Here is an 18,781-nt window from a genome sequence, read left to right on the forward strand (position 1 = left end):
TGAGGTGTGTAAGCGTTTTGCACAGCCTGGCTTTCCCAGTGCAATGCTCTCATTTTATGGATGGGGTCTTGAGGCTCAGTGGGGGGACATGGCTCCCCAGATCCAGGTCTCTAGTGACAGGAGAAGGCTGCCACCCTGGGGGCAGGGTGCACTTTCCTAGTTTCATGTGGCATCCTGTCCTTTGAACGCATTTACATTATTTTCCCTAATAAGAATCTTCAGCCTTTGGTACCATATTGTAAGTACATGGGCCGTGGAAATAGCCAGAAGTGGCCCAGGGCCCAGTGCTGAGGCAGGTGGTCATCTGGAGCCAGGGACTTTCCTGCGCTTCAACCAGGCATGAGGAAGGGGTGGAGGCACCCAGCCTCTTAGAGATGAGCCTGATTTATTGGAGAGTGGTGCCCCAGGCTAGTGCCTGCCTACCAGGGGGTGGCAGAGAGGCCCCGAGATGGTGGCAGGGTGGGGACCAGCTAGAAATGATGGGGAAAGTCCAGCTGATGCTACCTGAGCAAGAGGCACCTATGGTTAGCAAGTAAACAGCCACTGCCCCAAGTCTCGAAAGTGTCCCCTGCTGCCATAGCCCCTGCTCTGAGGCCTTTGGTGCAGCACCAAGGCCATCACCTATCCTGATTGGTCTCCCTGTGTCTCTCTATTTGATGGGGATTTTTGAATGTTGCTCCAAGGAAGAAGCCTGCCGATCACCAATAGTGACCCATTTGGGGGGCCTCTGGAGCAGTAGGGCCGGAGGTGGGAGACCTGGTTCCCTCTCACCCAGCCAGCTCTGTGCAGCTCTGCCAGTAATACCCTCCCAGAGCAGCTGGTCCCCATTGCCACATTGCCCCGGCCTGGCTTTACAAGGCAGCTTTCTTCCCCCCAGCACCAACTGTGTGCGTAACAGCCGGAAACTCCTCTAACACTGCTGGGCAGGTGGAGGCTGGCACTTGGAGAGGTTGAGCCAGGAAAGGATTAGTAACCAGGAAGCGGTGGCTCAGAGATGTGTGCCCGGGCGAGCGGGTGGCGTAAGCGGAAGGCGCTTGGCAACATGGCCTGCCACTCCCGCTGAGCAGCAAGCGAGAGGGTGGGTGGTGGCCAGTGTCCCAGCAGTGGGGCTGGGGGATGGGGAGGGAAGATGTGAGCAGCACCTGTACTCCTGGGACAGTCACAGTGATGTCTGTTATCCTGAAGTGGAGACACAGAGGTCTGGGTAGCACCTGTACTCTGGGGGCTCAGGGCCACTAAGGACCTGGGCCCTGGAAGGTGGACAGGCAGACATGCTGGCCAGCGGACACAAGCCTAGCAGCTTAGGACAGGAAGCCATCTGACAGGAAGCGCTGACTGCCAGCCCGGTGTGGGGCCCTGGACCATCAGGAGGTGGGCTGGGGAGACAGAGCTAATCTAAAGAGCATCAGGGCCGCTCCTGCCAGAAGGTGACCTTGTGTGCCGGGACAGCTGCCACCCGTGCTGGGGACCTTTGGGGCACACAGTGGCGGCCGGTGGGCCACTGCCGGCCAGTTTGTGGGAAACCTGCCAATGCTTTCTTATGGCTCACCCTGTTGTCCCCCTGGGGGGCCCACACTCCTCTCTAATCCCTTCCTTCCCTTTGTCTCTCAGGCTCAGAGCAGGGGAGTGACAGATGACAGGCTGGTTCCTGCTGGATGCTTGCTCTGACCATGGTACTTTTAGCTGGCTGCCTGTGGCCTGAATCTCTCCCACTGGTCAGTGTCCTCAAAGAAGCTCCGTGGACAAAGGGAAAGGTCCCAAGGGGCAGCGTCCCTGGCTCCCCCTCTTCGGCTAGACTTGATATCCCCAGCCCCTCCAGTTCCCTGCAGGCACCTGTCACACAAAGAATTCTGATTTTAATGTGTCAGTAGCAGCTCATTTGCACAGAGAAAAGAAAAATCAGAGTTGGCCTGGATAAGGTGATCGTATCTGTGTTCTGGCTGGGAGACCCCGGGCACCCTGGGATCCTGACACCTCACCATCACAGTGCACCTGATTTGGGGAAACTCGTTCCTCTGGCCCACGTATGCTGAGTGCACCCCTGTGACTCCCTACTGTTAATGTACTGGCAGTGGCTCACCCTGATTCCCAGGGCATCAGCCCCAGAATTCTGAGCTACCTCCAACTTGCTTCTTTTGCTGCCTGGGCTTTTTGACAAGCCAGAGCCAGAAAGGCCACATGGAGCTGTTGTCTTCCATGTGCTCCAGGCCTTCTAGAATCTTGAGGGAGGGTCACCTAGAAGAGCATTACAGATCACTCGGCACATCCCAAGGGTGCCAGGCAGGGTCTCTTGGAACTTACAGAGAACGGGGCCATTTTATAACTAAAGCGTTTATTTCCATCAATTCACTAACCGATTGTTCTGCTCAGGCGCCTGCCTTTGCTCACAGAAGGGAATCTATGGCCAGACCTCTTGGCGGATGGTTTCCCCATGGCCAAGACCTTCAGACCTGGCAAAGTTCTGGTGGACGGAAGGAGGTGAGAGAGAAATCACACATGTTCTCCCCAGGGAAGGGAAGGAGCATGCCTGCCCACGTCTCTGGGGGCACCCTCTGGAGGGCTGGGGTATCACAGTGAATGATCCGGGTCCTGGCCTCCGATGCGACCTGGTTTAGGCTCCCAGAGGCAAAACTGGGCTTTGGCCATCTGAGGGCACTTCGGAACCTCAAAGGGGCCTATTTGCCTGGGAAGTATTAGATAGATCAGGGCAAGAGAGTAGGGGAGCAGGCAAGGACTTCCAGCCCTGCAGCCCCAGAGCCCACTTCCTCCTTGATCCATCACCTTCATAAACAGTCCTGAAGTGGGATGCACCTCTCTCTCCCCACCCAAATCTCACTCAAGTCTCTGAAGGGCCCAGATGGCCCTGTGGCAGTTGGCTTTGGTGAGGCCTGGTGGCAGGTGGGAGGAGGGAAGGGTGTCAGTGAAAACCATATAAAAAATCCAGAAATGTGCATATAAAATCTCGCCCTTGGTGTATTGCCTAAGTCAATAAGCAGAAAGCACCTTCTTCCTGGAGAAGGATCAAGTCCTTGAAAGTCCTCAAAAGGTAGGAAATGTCAAAGTGTCACTTCATTGTCATAAAAAAAACCCCCAACAAACAAACCCCCCAAACCAAAACCACCCCTGACCAAAATACCCCTTAGTTCTCGAATCGCTGTAAACAAACCCAGACGCAGGATCAACCCTTCTCAGTGGCAGTCGTAGCTGACGGCAGTCACTGCAGGCAGCATCAGCCCTCGAGGTGGGGGCTGGCAGGAGGGGGGCCCAGGCAGGTTGGGGCCGCCGGGCGGTGCGTGTGATATGTACGTGAAGCTGCAGACCCAGGGGGCAGCCATCCTCAGGAAGGCTAGCCTTTCTGGTGTCCTCATGTTCTCCCTGACCCAGGAGGACAAAAGCCCCTTTTCATCCCCATGAGCCGACAGGAGAAACAGTCTCTTTCATTGGAGTTTCTAAAATACTCTCCAAAGACAGAAAAATGCTTCTGTTTGCCCAGTGGCAGCAGGAATGGATTTTCCCAGAGGGGTTCCTGGGACTGCCTGCCCGCCTGCCCCATCCGCCTGGCGCTTAGCTGTCGACTGAGGCCTAGAGGAGCAGCCAGGCACAGGAGAGAAGGGCGACCCCTGTCTCTCCCCTTCACATTTGTTTTCCTGAAAGTGTTTCTTGGCTCTGGCCAGGTCACCTTTCCAGAGGGAGTTGGAGAGAAACTGCTTTTGGTCTCTGATTGGACAAATCGCACGAATCTCCCAAGCCCTTTTTTTCCCCTAAGAATGGTCATCGCTTTCCTTTTGAGAATCCTTGTTAAAAAATATTCCTTGTATCTCCCACCCCCTCCCAGATTCTATTTTCTTTTTCCCCCCATTCCCTTTTTTTTCCGTCGTTTGAATTGCATGTGTTCTTGGTGACATCTCGTGGCTGGAGCACTGCTTGGTTCTTCTGCTGCCCGTGGCCTCCTGGCAGGTGGCTGACCCTGCAGTGGACGGAGCACCAGGAGGGCCCGGCGTGTGGGGAGGAGGGGGCGGGGCCTGGAGGAAGAGCCAGCCGCGGCAGGTGAGTGTCAAACCTCCACAGACTGAATCTGGTTCATCTGTGCCCGCATCACCTGGATACTGTTCAGGATTTTTTTCTGGTGGCCAGCCAAAGTGACCCCGACCCGGAGAATGTCCCTTTGGGAGAGAAGCATGTGTGTTAGGGAAATGTGGAGGTTCATGCTAAAGACAGTAGGGGGGGTTCTGGGATGGGGGTGTGGGTGGGTGGTCAAAGCTCGAGCGAGTGACTATGGTGAGATGAAGAGCACTTGACCTTGAGTCAGGGCACTAAGATGAGAAAAGAGGTTGATTCGCTCAAGGTCACATAGCCAGCAGGTGGCAGATATCAGTATGGGTATCAGTCTGGATGTGACTCCAATGTTGGCCACCTTGCCCCTTGGTCCCCCACATCTTTTCTGGGACACTATTTCTTATCTCCCAGAGCACTCTACTTGGCTGGAGGGGCAGATAGGGGAGGGGGGCACTTACTCCATCATCATCTGAGACACGACATCGAAGGAGGTGAAGCCAGCGTTGGCGAAGCTCTCCTTGTACTGCCCCATCTTTATGGCCTCCAGCCACTCATCCACTGTGTTAAAGCTGGTGTAATCGGGGATCGTACGGTCCAGCAGCGGCAGGTTAATACTGAAGGTGGGGGGTGGGGGGTGACAGAGATGGTCAGGGCACAGGCTTGCAGGAAGTGTGAGGGTAAGTCTGTGCATGGACACGCCTGTGGGCTGTGCAAACACGTGCCCTCTGTGTGCATGTGGGAGGGAGTTTGAGCCTGTGTGGCCATGTGAGTGCGTGTGTAGGTCGCAAAGCTGGGGCCACCTGGCAAGTCTAGGGAAGCCTCTGTGCGGATTGCAGAGAGGCTGGCCTACAGGAGTGAGGAGCAGAAGACACTTGTCCCTATTTCTCATTTTCTGGAGGAGGGAATTCAGCTGGACCAAATGTTAAAATTATTCGTTGTTTCCTCCCCCAGTGCCATTCTCTGCCCTGCTTTGTGCTATAGGAGGCTGACCCTGGGGACTGTACCTTCAAACTCCAGCTCAGGCTGGTGGTGCTAATGGGAATGACTTCCTGCCTGGCAAGTAGTGAGATTAAAAGCCCTCAGTGATTTCATCTGGAGACTCAGGAGTGGCTGACACAGGGTCACGGTGAAGAGTGACAGGTAGAGGCAAGCACAAAGCTCTTTTGGCCCCAAGAATGTAGTGGAGGAAGGACTTTGGCTCAAGGAATCTTTGGCCACAGCCAACCTAGGTCCTGAGGACACCTGGCTGGACCATGGCCCTCAGACATTCAGTGGTATTGTGGGTCCAGGAGGGTAAGCATGTGACCTGTGACAGCCACTCAAGGAAGGCAGTGGTGGGCTGCAGCCCGGGGGGAGCTGGCCTGGGGTCTTGGGAGAAGAGATGCACTGGGCACCTGAGCTGATCCGCCTCAGGCTATCTCTTGGGCATAGGGATGCTGACCCAGTGAGAGGATGTGCACTAACTTCTGAATGGGGCTGTATGTGCAGGTGCCTATGGATGTGTGTGGGTGTGAGAGCCCGAGACTGTGTGTCTGTGTGAGATCCTGTGTGTAAGCAAGTGTGAATGTGTCTGTGTGTTCATCTGTGTGTGTAGGACTATATTTGAGTACATGTGTGTGTGAGAGATGAGGATGGAAGTTAGACAGTTTAGGCTTCAATATGAGAGTAGCTGTGGAGTAACTATTCACCAACTAAGATGCTGGATCCTTTGGTGGTATTTCTTAAATGCTGTCCTCTCTGAGCATGTAAAAGGTGCTTTCTCTACTACGCACAGGGTGTGCCCTTCTCCTCTGGACAGTTTTTCCTGCTCTCCCCTGCACTCCCAAGGCAAGGCAGACGCCCAACAAACACTAGTCCTATCCATCGCCGTCCCAAGCTACAGTGGAGAAGAGCATCTGTCTGAAGCAGGAACCGCCATGGCAGTAGAAGGGAATGGCCAGTTGGGCAGAGCCCAGTATCCAGAGGAAAGGGGCTGGGCAGGGCTGTACCAGAGGAGAAGGGTGGGCCAGGGGCGGGGCATACCCAGAGGAGGGGGGCTGATACAAGGAGAGGGGCGGGGCCAGGGCGGGACTTACCCAGAGGAGAGGGGAGCCATGGCTTTGAGGCTGTTTGGGTTGCGGATCATCTTGTCTAGCGTGTTGACTATTTGGCCAAACTTGGGCCGGTGGTTGCGGTCCTTCTGCCAGCAGTCCAGCATGAGTTGGTGCAGGGCGCTTGGGCAGTCCATGGGTGGCGGCAGCCGATAGTCCTGCTCAATGGCGTTGATTACCTGGGGACGATGTAGGGGCAGAGTAGGGTTGGGTGGATGGGCTGAGGGCATCTGCTGTTTGCCAGGTCCATTTTTTTCTCTAGTGCTGTGCAGGCCTGACTTATCTGGTTGCCATGGCAACTACCTGCACTTCCTGGATGTAGCCTCAGGGATGGGCCAGACCTGGGTGCTCACTATCTATAGCCTCAGTCTGACCTGGCAGCTGGGTTCCTGTCCCATTTTCTGCTAATCTTGGGACATCTAGTGCTCCAGGCTGACCCTCCTGTGTCTGGCTCCATCCTTCTTCTTTCCCATCTGTGAGCCCTTCCTGGCTTTGATGGCCCTGAGGACTCTCCTCTCTGGCCCCTTGCTTGATCCCAGGTGGCCATGTTCTTGATTTCAATGCCATTTACAGCTCCAGGTAAGAGGTACCTCCCTTGTCAGGCCCCACCTGCTCCTCTGTCAGGGAAAGGCGCTTGAACATTCCTCTCAAATTTGTCCTGCCACCATGGCCACACTCAGTCCATTTTCCATGCCTTGACTGTGAGTCAGCCTCCCTGTTCAAGAAGCTTGCTTCAACTCTTTCCTGTTAGCATTTTTGCTACTGGAAACTGCTTGGGTTGACTTTGAAACACTCCCCAACATGACCCTTTATTATCCCATCTCTGTGCCTTTCTTTGCACAGCGTGGTCTTTCCAACCGAAAGCCCTCAGGTCTCCAAGTCCTGTTACCATCAGAGCCCCTGGGAATATCTTGGCAGATCTTGCCTCTCAATGCCTATAACGAGACCTCTGCCTTCTCCAATTTGGTACCTGATCATAAAAGGTCCTGATAACTTATCTGTTTACTTGAATAGTTGTTTGCCACCCTCAATTAGGTGGTAAACACACCAGTGGACATGGTCTCATTCAGGGCTGACCACAAGGTACATGCATCCTGAAGGTTTGCTGATCTGTGGGTAGATGGCCCCTCCTACCCCTGGAGAGTCCAGGGTCCTGTGCAGACATCTGAATCACCCAACATCAGGCTGGGATACTGCCCTGGCTCTCGATCTCACCTCCCTTGCCCTGGGAGATTGGCACAGGTCAGGAGCCCCTCTTTCCCCTCCCTCAGTGGACAGAGAAAGTCTCTGTCCACTCCCTTGTAGACTTACATCCTGGTTGGTCATGTCCCAGTAGGGCCGCTCCCCATAGGACATCACCTCCCACATGACGATGCCGTAGCTCCACACGTCACTGGCTGAGGTGAACTTCCGGTACTGGATGGCTTCTGGGGCTGTCCAGCGGATGGGGATCTTCCCCCCCTAGGGGGAAGAGAGGGAGGGTTTGTGGGTAGGAGGCTGACCTGCCTGGCCTCTTCTTTCCATGCTCTACGCCCTGTATCCTGTGCTGCGCCAATCTCATAAGGCACCTTCTGGTTCCCCAAACTCACTACACTGCTTCAGACCACTGGGCATTTGCACATGCTGTTTCCTCTGCATAAAATGCCTTTTCTCACCATGCCACCTGGAAACCTCCTTCTCATCCTTAAAGCTTTTTTTTTTTTTTTAAGCTTTCCTTCATCCCACAACTGTGTCTCATATCTCTCCGGCAAGGAGAATAGTCAGATTGACCACCAGGGACCATGTGTTATTTCTTTCCATTTAAAATCCTTCAGCAATCCTTTTAGGAGTGAATTTGGGCATCCAAGGACCTCAAATATCTGGCCCTGCCTAGCTCTCCAGCACTGTTGCTCATCACCTTCCTCCTTACAACTTGTGTTCGAGTCCCAGGACCCAGTCCTGAGAATGTGGCATCGAGAAACTTTTACTGGCCCTTCTGCTCTCTGCTCAGCTCTCACCCCCTCTAGCAAGCCTTCTCCTGCCTCCCAGTGCCGGCTGTCCTGCTCATACCCCTGTCATTCCTGTACTTCTGTGTTCCTGCCAGCCTGTGAGTTCCAAGAGGTCAGGATGTCTCTCTATGTCTCTGTAGCCCAGCACAGTGCTTGGTATGAATAGGGGTCAAGGACATCTACTGCAGGGAGAGATGGATATTTATGCTCTTCTCTCTAACGCTGTTGACACCTGTGGTCTTTGCTTCTGTCTTACCAGGGCACTGGTGTAGGTGGGGTCTGAGGTGTCATCTTCCAGGAAGCGTGAGAGCCCAAAGTCAGACACCTTGCAGACCAGGTTGCTGTTGACGAGGATATTGCGGGCAGCCAGGTCCCGGTGTACGTAGTTCATGTCTGCCAGGTACTTCATGCCAGCCGCAATGCCCCTCAGCATGCCTACCAGCTGGATGACTGTGAACTGCCCATCATTTTGCTTGGGAAGCAGCAGAGAAAACACAAGAGTAAATGGAAGAGTAGGCATCTGAGCCCTGGATCATTCTTGCAGTGGAGAACCAGGGCAGGCCCCTGCCAACCTGGCTTTGGGGTCCCTTTGGAAATGACTCAGTCTGGGCACCTTGGAGAGGCTACCTTCAGGATGGTGGACAGAACACAGGCTTTGAAGAAGACACACCTGGGGCTTGGTGCCTGTAGCTCAAATGGCTAAAGCCCCAACCACATACACCAGAGCTGGCAGGTTCAAATCCAGCCTGGGCCTGCCAAACAACAACTACAACCAAGAAATAGCCAGGTGTTGTGGCAGGCACCTGTAGTCCTAGCTACTTGGAAGGCTGAGGGAAGAGAATCGCTTAAGCCCAGGAGTTGGAGGTTGCTGTGAGCTGTGATGCCATGGCACCCTACCCAGGGTGACAGCTTGAGGCTCTGTCTCAAAAAAAAGAAGAAGACACACCTGGTTTGACTCTGGCTCTGCCCTTCCTGGCTTTGCAACCTTGGATATGTGACCTAACCTCTCTGAGCCTGTTTCCTTTTCTGTGTATTTAATGGGGCTAAATAATGCCCAGTTCTCGTGGGTGTTTAGAGATACAAGAGAAGGTGTGTGGCACACAGTAGGTGCTTCAGCTAGTCTAATGCACTGGTTCTGATGTCCATTCCAGTGCTCTTTGACTGTGATTTCCTGGGGAGAGCCTTGTGTTCTGAACTCCTCCTCCCAGCCTATACAGCTTTGGGAAGTCCAAAATCTGGTGAAAAATCTGGATGGGTGGGGAGGTCTGAGGTCTCACTTTGATCCTCTAGGTGACCCTGGGCAAACCCTACCTCTCTTTGAGCCCGTTTGCTGCTATGCAAAATGAGAAGGTTGGCTAAAGAGTGGATGGAAACAAATTTCATGTTGGGCGCCAACTCTGATTGGTTGTGGCTTCCTGGGGAACCATATAGGGAAGGATTCTGAGAATGCTTCTGGGCTTAGTGGAAGAGAATGCAAAGATCGATTAGCAATGCCTGCTATGGGTAGGGGAATGGGAAGTGACAGCCTGCAAGCCATTTCTGACCTCGGGCTTTTCCAAGATCCCTTTGACAGTATGAAAGTATGTCCATCATCCCTTTTCCTGCCTCACCCAGGGGCCCTTGGCACTCTTGGCTTCCCGTACCCGTAGAAAGGAGTCCAGGGAGCCATTCTCCATGAACTCTGTGATGATCATCACGGGTGTGCTCTTGGTGACAACACCTTCCAGGTGGATGACATTGGGGTGGTCAAACTGGCCCATGATGGAGGCCTCGCTCAGGAAGTCCCGGCGCTGCTTCTCAGTGTAGCCCGACTTGAGTGTCTTGATGGCCACGAAGATCTCTCTCTTGCCTGGCAGCTTCAGGTGGCCACTGCAGACCTCACCAAACTCTCCTGGGACAGATACACCAAGAGAGCAGAGTGTCACTTGCCAGATGGAAATGCCACCTCACTGTAACCTGTCACTCCTGGGGCCTGCAGGTGCTTTCTCCTCAATGGTCCACTCATCCTTGCAGACACAGAACACCTTTGAGAATGTGGGGGCCAGAAAGGTCCCAGCCACCTTCGGGAATAGGTAGTAAGTTCTTCATGGTTGCCCTGTGATATCTGGCTGGACATGGGGATGAAGACGCAGGGGAACCTCCTGGGGAGATAGGGACAGGCCCCTGGGATGAAGGGCAGGGAGAAGGGAAAGTACTGGACTGAGTTCAGAGAATCGGGTTCCAGACCCAGCTCAATCTCTGACTTGCTGTGCAAACCCCTTCCCAGCCGGTGCCTCAGTTTCCCTTTCTGTTGGTGAGTAACCTTTGGGGGTCCTTCTTCTTGGGTATGATGATCCTTCAGGCTTTGAAGATCCTTTGAGGATCTTCCACCCTCTGCCCCATGGCTCCACCTGTGGCTGAGGCCATGGAGCCTGTGAAGGTACCAGTCACCTACCTGCTCCGATCACCTGCTCAATCTTGACACAGGAGATGTCAATTTCCTTGGCAAACTCCCTCACTGCCTCGTTGGGGTCCTCGTAGGTGAAAGGGTCGATGTAGATTTTCATGCCTGGGGTCACTGGGGGACAAGACCAGGCTCGGTCATGGACTGACTCAGGATGCACACAAATGGAAAAGCAGAAGCCAGTCCCTCCCCTGGGGAGGCATCCACTCCCAAATGGCCCCCACAAGGAAGTGGGCAACCCCCTGCAGGTCACTCGACCTCTGTGGGCCTCACTGAGCTGAGTAGGAGGGAGAGGGGGACAGAAGGTCCAGCAAGGGTAGCAAAGGGTTCCAGCTCTTATTCCAGCTCTGACATCAAGATTGGCAATGGCTTTCTATGGTCAGGACTAATAAGCAACATCTGTTATAGGTGTGGGCCCAGAAGGATAAAAGGGGGGACAGATTTTCTGCCCCTGTGATAGAGAATCAAGGTGTGTAAAATAATGGAAGAGGAAGTCAGAAGCGAGAACAGAGAGAACTTGAATTCAAATACCAAGTGTCAGGGCCCGGGACTGGCCAGGTCTCTGGCCTTGGCCTATCTAATCATCTGGATGTAGACCACTGTGCTACCTTGCTTGGGGTCAACTCCCCTTAGGTGCCGGGGGTGCAATTCGTCTTAGCAGGAGAGAGAGGGAGAGAAACAATCTTAGTAGGAGAGCGAATCCTAGCAGTCTTCTTAGAACAGAAGGAGCAAAAGAGTCAGAGTGAGCAAGTCCATGAAAGAGAGAGTGACCCCTGACTAACCTCTCCTGCAGCTACTTATAGACAAAGTCCCTAGTCCATGGCTATTTGCACCACAGGTGTGGAGACTGCCAAGCACTGATGTTCCCGTCTCGTCTAGCGTGCTCTCCTGTTAAGGAGAGCTGAATCCCTTCTCGATGCCCTTTTCACCAAGGTGTTACATTATAGAGCTGTTACAGGTGTTTCTTATAGTTACAGAGTGTTCAAGGCTTAACTCTCTCTTCTCATGTCCTTTAAGTTATATGGTCTGCTACAACCGAGAGAGGAAAGAGCAGGCAACAGACTACATTGTTCTTGGGGTCCTGCTAAGGAGATCTCCTCCTGTCTGTCTGAGTCTAATTCTCACCTCCTCTCCCAGAGGAGCCCTTCCTAGCTGCTCAGCCCTCCCAGGCAGGACCTGGAGCCTGGGGGGGTCTGGGAGGGGCTGCCTCACTCACCAAGGGCTGAGAGCCCATTTGCCAAGTCTTAACCTTTTCGGGATTACTGATTCCCTAGTGATCATCATGAGCCTAGATATGGGACGTATTAATTTGATTCTTAATCTGACATAGATTTTTATCTTTTGATGCAAAAATAGAAGAAGGCAACCAAGATGTCAAAAACTCAATTCTGACCTAGCACTGAGTCAGCAAAATGCTTCGAAGAAAGGGAACATATTTGGGAACAAAATGATAGAAAGGGAAACATATTTCCCCAGACATATTTCCCCTTCCAGATGGAAGTGTCTTCCACTGCCCACAACTTCTGGCCTTCTCCCAGCCTAGGCCTCCCCCTGGCTTCTCCAGGCCCCTGCTCACATTCTTCCACTATTCCAGGAGCCATGAATTTGGAGGCAGCCCCGCTAGAGGTTGGGAGCTGAAATCTCTGCATCACCATAAGGCTTGGCTTGTTGGTGAGTGGGGTCAGCACCCCTGCTTGGCTGTGTGACCTTGGACATGTGAGTTGACCACTCTCAGTTTCTATTTCAGACATTCCAGGAATCTAGGAGTTGCCAAGTTGGCTTACTGACTGTTTTATAAATAAAGTTTTATTAGAATGCAACCTCATTCCTTTGCCTCTGGCTGTTTTCATGCTACAACAGCAGAATTGAGAATTTATAATAAAGACTCACAAAGCCTAAAATATTTATGATCTGGCTCCCTACAGGAAAATTTGCCAACTGTTGCTCTAACACAGTGGTTCTCAACCTGTGGTTGCAACCCACAGGAACCGTATTAAAGGGTTGCAGCATTAGGAAGGTTGAGAACCACTGCTCTAACATATCAGCTTTATTTGAGATTATTTGTGTGGGTGTTTGTATAGTCCTTTGGGTCAGGGGTTCTTAATTTGGGTCTGCGAGCTACTTATAGTCCTTTGGGTCAGGGGTACTTAATTTGGGTCTGCTAGCATTCTCAGAATGGGCCTTAGGAAGTCTGATAACCTCCGAAATGGAATGCATTTAATATTATTGTTCTTCTTTTGGACTCAAAAAGTAATTCATGCTCCTTCTAAATCTAAAAATGATGGAAATAAATATTGTCAAAAATAAAAGTCCTTTGGCTCAAAGGAGTAGGGTCCCGGCCCCATATACCAGAGGTGGCGGTTCAAACCCGGCCAAAAACTGCAAAAAAAACAAAAAAGTTCTTGGCTTGGTGCCCATAGTTCAGTGGCTAGGGTGTTGGCCACATACAGTGAAGCTGGTGGGTTCAAGCCTGGCCCAGGCCTGCTAAACAACAATGACAAGTACAACCAAAAAATAGCCAGGCATTGTGGCAGGTGCCTGTAGTCCCAGCTACTTGGAAGGCTAAGGCAAGAGAATCACTTAAGCCGAGGAGTTGGAGGTTGCTGTGAGCTGTGACACCATGGCACCCTACTGAGGGCGATATAGTGAGATTTTGTCTCAAAAAAAAAAAGTTCTTAAAAATCTGTCCCTGTGTATAGACATCTGGATTTTTCTTTTCTTTTTTTTTTGAGACAGAGTCTCACTATGTTGTCCTTCATAGAGTGCTGTGGTGTTACAGCTCACGGCAACATCAAACTCTTAGAGGGCTTAAGCCAGTGGTTCTCAACCTTCCTAATGCTGCAATGTATTTTCATTGTTAAAAAGGGGTTGTGACCCACAGGTTGAGAACTGCTGGCTTAAGCAATTCTCTTGCCTCAGCCTTCCAAGTAGCTGAGACTACAGGTGCCGGCCACAACGCCCACTTATTTTATTTTATTTTATTTATTTATTTTGTTGTTGCAGTTGTCATTGTTGTTTAGTTGGCCCAGGCCGGTTCCAACCCACCAGCCTTGGTGTGTATGGCTGTCGCCGTAAACACTGTGCTATGGGTGCCAAGCAGATATCTGGATTTTTCTATTTTCTTTTTCTTTTCTTTTAGGATTTTTCTTTTTTCTTTTCTTTTTTTTTTTTTTGAGACGGAGCCTCAAGCCATCCCCTGGGGTAGAGTGCCATGGCATCACGCTCACAGCAACCTCCAACTCCTGGGCTCAAGCGAGTCTCCTGCCTCAGCCTCCCAAGTAGCTGGGACCACAGGCGCCCGCCACAACGCCTGGCCATTTTTTGGTTGCAGCCATCATTGTTGTTTGGCAGGCCCGGGCTGGGGATTCGAACCCGCCACCTTAGGTGTATGTGGCTGGCGCCTTAGCAGCTTGAGCCACAGGCGCCGAGCCAGGATTTTTCTATTTTGTAATTTTATGCATATATGCACATAGAAACATTTGCGTTTTTCAGGCCACAGGCTCGAAAACTTTCAGCAGAATCTCCCAGGGGTCTGAGCCTCCCCAAAAGAGTTACAAACCAGACTCCCAAAAAGAGTTACAAACCACCATCCAAGACTGAGTTCTGGAGGAAGAGGTAGATATGGATCTTTTCTCACTTTTCCCCTCCCTGGCACACTGTGTACAGCTCTGCAGGTGACAGACCCTGAATGTCTGTAGAGCTGAGCAAGACCCAGATGACAGAGACAGAATTATAATAACAGCAGCAGTTGTCACTTACTGAGCCCTTTGTCTGTGCCTGACACCATGCCAGGCTTTATCTCATCTCCTCTGCCCAACAACTCTTGAAAAAAAGGATAATTATTCCCTATTTCTCATATAAGGAAACTGTGGCTCAGAGAGGCTGAGTCATGTGGCCAAGGCCACACAGCTAGCAAATGGCACAGCCAGGATTTGAACTCGAGTCTGTCAGACTTGAGTCCAATGCCTGTAACTCTTAATCACCATGCTCACTGCCTCCTGGTTAAATACAACCAGGATCTGGTTCCTGTCTCCTGGAGTAGCCCTGACTGCCTCCTTCCCCAAATCAGCTTTCTCAGAGCTGGAGGATTGGCTGTTTGTTTTCTTTTATAGACTCAATGCACAGCCTGTGGTTCTTGGTGCAGAACTGGAGGAGGCCCCTTCTGGTGCACCAACCAGGAAGGGAGGGCAGGAAGGGGTCATCAGGGAGGTAAGGGGGGAGCACAGCAGGAGCTCCTTGGTCCCCTCTGCTGCTAACCAGTTAGTTGTCACCCCCAAACTCTTATAGCCCCAATGTTGGTGTGGCTTTTCTACCTTGCACTAGGGCTCCCAGGTATGCATGCTTGCAGCCCCTGCTGCTCCTTTCTGGAACACTCTACTGACTATGAGGGCTTACTTTATCCTCTCCCAGAGAAGGACAGAGACCAGATCTGTCTTGTTCATGCTGAACCCCAGGGAGTGGCATACCCTGGGTATTCAATAAATGCTTATTGAGTGAATAACAGTGTTACTTAGTTATGTGCCTTCTTTCTTTCTGCCTGTTTGGGGTCATGAATGGCTTTGAGAATTTGATGAAAACTACATACCTGGTCCTTGAAAAAGCATCCCCATTGTGTTATGTGACATACACATGCCTCTATTTCGCATAAAATTTTGGGGTGTTCACAGGCCCTTGGAAGCTCTAGGTCCATAAACCACAAGTTATGAGCCCTTGCTCTAGAATGTTGGCTCTGGAGTAGGTATGTGAAGATAGTATACAGTAGATGCTTAATAAACACTTACTGAATATATGTTCAGTGTAGATTCACCAGGTGCTAGGGCCTGTTCTAGCTACTTTACAGTTTTTGATCTAATTAGTCCTCCTAATAACACTATTAGGCTGAATATCATGAAATTCCCAATAGTTCTTTCTGACCTACAAAAATTGCAATATTATTTGGTACAATCCAATGTTATCTCATTTTTCAGATGAGGAAACTGTGGCATAGGAGATGTTAAATGACCACCCATGGGGACATGAACCCAGCTAACATAGGTAATTGGCAGGAATGGGGTTTGAACCCAGGCCGGCCGCAGAGCCTCCACTTCTAATCACCAGGCTGCGGTTTCTTTTGGGTGCTGCCCCAGTCTGTCTCCTGGAAGAGAAGGTGAGCTCCTCATGGCCAGAGTGACAGACAAGGCCTGGCTCCCAGGAGGCATTTGCTAAACCGATGCAGGCAGAGTCTACAGAAAATACTGGCTGTGGTTGGATGATCTAAGGCTGTCAGAGCCAGTGACTCTGAACTGGGTCATCCTGAACCCAAAGGGGAAATGCATGATGACAGAGGAACCAGGTGTGCAGAGTCCTGAGTTTGAATTCTGGTTGTTCTGCTAATAATGGTCACGAATAAACTGCTTTATGGGTTTGAACCCAGGAGCATCTATTGTGTTGATCCAGCCATGTCCCCTTGCAAGTGACTTAATCTCTGTGTCTCACTTTTTTCATCTACCAACTGGGTATAATACACAGTCCGTACCTCATAAGGGGACTGCAAAGATTAAATGAGAATAACTTATTAAAGGGTTTAGTACAGCAGGTGGCGAATAGAAAGCACTGAAAATTGTTACCTGTTGCAAAGAAAAGTTGGCCATTATTAGATATTATTATTGCACAGCACTTTAATAGCCATTAATTCACTTAATCCTCACAGCCTTGTGAGATGAGTATCATGCTTGCTACCTCCCATGGAAAGATGCCAAGGCAAAGGGGTTTGATGACTTCTCTGAGGTCACCCAGGGACCAGTGGCAAAGCAGGGGTGAGAAACCAGGTCAGTCCCTTTGGCTCCACATCTGGGCACCACAGAGCTTGGTTGTCACTCAGCACCTGCTGAACGACAGAAGTCATGTGACTGTGAGGGAGACAAGCCAGTCACACACATCTCTGGGCTCCAGCCTCCTCCTCTGTCCTGGCCACGCCACCCAGGGGTGCTGGGTGGCAGGCGTTGCTGACAGTGCTTTGAAAAGAAGAAACTCCTGCTCAGATCTAATGCTGCAGTTCAGCACGTGGGGAGCAGGAACTTAGGCTTGAAGATGTGTTATCGATGAACAGATCCTGGGGTTTATTTTTCAAATAAATCTCACTGTTTTTCTTATTACTGACTCACACTCCAAATAACAGTGCTCCCAGATGGCCCCGGTGATGAAGCCTGGATCTTATTCTAGCTCAGTCGCATGTAGACAGCATAGGGTGGCTAAGAGTGTGCGCCCTGGAGCCAGACAGCTGGGGTTCACACCCCAGCTCCTTCCTGAGCAGCTGTGCAACCTCCGTGCCTCAGTTTCCTCACACTCAAAAGTAGGAAATTACAAGGATTAAGTGAATACGTATCTGAAAAGCATTAAAAACAATTCTTGGCACATAGAATGTGCTCAGTGTATCCAGCCCTATCCACAATCGTGATTTTATTACTTGGGGAACAGGAGGAAGTGACATAATTTATGAGCTTTATTTTTAACATCCAGGTGATTTTTATTTCAAGGTAGTTAAGTGTCCACCTCGCTCTCATGAGCTTTTCATTGCTTTGATGCTTAGAAAGTCCTTTTCCATTTCCACGTCCATTAAATCGTTACCTGAATTATCTTCTAGAAATTTTAATGGTTTAATTATTTTTGCATGTATGGCCAGCACTATTTTTAAACCTGGGAACTTGTTACTTCAGAGCAGGTTGTACCCAGAGGCTTAATATCTAGAACTGCTTGACTCTGCTCTTTCTCCTAGGTCCCTCGTCCGATCCTGCAGCAAATCCAGTGGCTTTACTCTCAAAATACATCAGAATCCAACCACTTCTCACCACCCCCCACTGCTACCACCCGGTCTGGCCACCATGGTATCTTCCCTGGATGATTCCAACAGCCACCTCACTGGTCTTCCTGCATTTGCCCTTTTGGTCCTCTGCTCACAACCTTCTAGCAGCTTCCCATTTCACTCCAGTAAAAGCCAAGGCTGGCAGGAATCTGCATGGTGGCCTCCCTCCTACCTCCCCCACCTCCTGTTCACTCTGTTCCAGTCACACTGGCCTCTCTGTTGTTCAAAACCTGCCAGCCATGCTTTAGCCTCAGGGCCTTTGCACTGATCCTTCCGTCTGCCGGGTTTGAACCCAGCCCTGGCCAGCTAAGCAACAATGACAACTGCAACAGAAAATAGCCAGGAGTATGGTGGGTGCCTGTAGTCCAGCTACGTGGGAGGCTGAAGCAAGAGAATCACTTAAGCCCAAGAGTTTGAGGTTGCTGTGAGCTGTGATGCCACCGCACTCTACCTAGGGCGACATAGTGAAACTCTGTCTCAAATACAAAAAATAAATAAATAATAACATAAATACATAAATAAATAAAATCCTCTAAAGAAAAAAAGGCCCTCTCATTGAGGCCAACCCTACCTGCCCTGTTTAATAACACAACCCATGGCTAGGCGCAGTAGCTTACACTTGTGATCCTAGCACTCTGGATGGCAGAGGTGGGAGGACCACTTGAGCTCAGGAGTTCAAATCCAGCCTGAGAAAGAGCGCAACCCCATCTCTACTAAAAGAAAAACTAGCTGGGTGTTGTGGTGGGTGCCTGTAGGCCCAGCTACTTGGGAGGCTGAAGCAGGAGGATTGCTTAAACCCAAGAGTTTGAGGTTGCTGTGAGCTAGGCTGACACCATGGCACTCTTCTCTGCTTTGAAAAAAATAAAAACAACCCCCCCCTAAAAAAACCAAAAACCACAGCCTTGACCCCTATCTCTCAACCCACCACCTGCTCCACAGGTGCCTTTCCTTTCATCTTCTCAGATGCCATATGTGTCACACACTTATGACACTTTTAAAAAATTCCTTGCCCCTCCCACTAGATATAGGTTCTTCAAAGGCTGGGGCGTTTGGTTTGTTTGCTCAGGCATCCCCAGCACCTAGAAGAGGGCCCAGCACACGTAGTAGGCCCACAACAGACGTGTGACAACTGTAGAGACATGCAGATGGCCCTCTTTACCAGGAGGCAGCCACCTGAGGAACCCTAGGGTGCCCCACTGATCACAGTTTGAGAATCTATACTGGACCCATTGAGAATTTCTTTTTGCTGAGTGAGCTGAAGTAAGGACTAGGTACCCCCGGCCCTGGAACCCCTACTCCCTGAGTGCTGGTTCTGGCAAAGTCAAAAGGAGAGAGGAATCTCTGATCTCTTTTTCTCTTTGAA

At 51.0% G+C, this 18,781-nt stretch overlaps 1 protein-coding gene across 4 annotated transcripts in view; it reads right to left on the reverse strand.

The window, feature by feature from the left end:
- Positions 1-3,047: 3,047 nt before the first annotated feature.
- EPHB2 (EPH receptor B2) overlaps positions 3,048-18,781 on the reverse strand; it is a 124,718-nt gene continuing 108,984 nt past the window's right edge. The window contains exons 9-16 of one of the 4 annotated variants that reach the window (XM_023509706.1): positions 10,569-10,691; positions 9,778-10,025; positions 8,391-8,606; positions 7,458-7,607; positions 6,132-6,325; positions 4,515-4,670; positions 4,061-4,163; positions 3,050-3,967 (exon numbers count right to left, since the gene is read on the reverse strand). In XM_023509706.1, coding sequence (XP_023365474.1) covers positions 3,839-3,967; positions 4,061-4,163; positions 4,515-4,670; positions 6,132-6,325; positions 7,458-7,607; positions 8,391-8,606; positions 9,778-10,025; positions 10,569-10,691 — 1,319 coding nt within the window. In that variant the 3' untranslated portion in view covers positions 3,050-3,838. Of the gene's footprint in view, positions 4,164-4,514; positions 4,671-6,131; positions 6,326-7,457; positions 7,608-8,390; positions 8,607-9,777; positions 10,026-10,568; positions 10,692-18,781 lie in introns of all 4 variants that reach the window. The other 3 variants (XM_012801494.2, XM_012801492.2, XM_012801493.2) reach the window with 3 other exon arrangements.

The sequence above is a fragment of the Otolemur garnettii genome, unplaced genomic scaffold (genome assembly GCF_000181295.1).
Source record: "Otolemur garnettii isolate 467f Iridium unplaced genomic scaffold, OtoGar3 scaffold00009, whole genome shotgun sequence".
NCBI classification, from domain to species: Eukaryota; Metazoa; Chordata; class Mammalia; order Primates; family Galagidae; genus Otolemur; species Otolemur garnettii.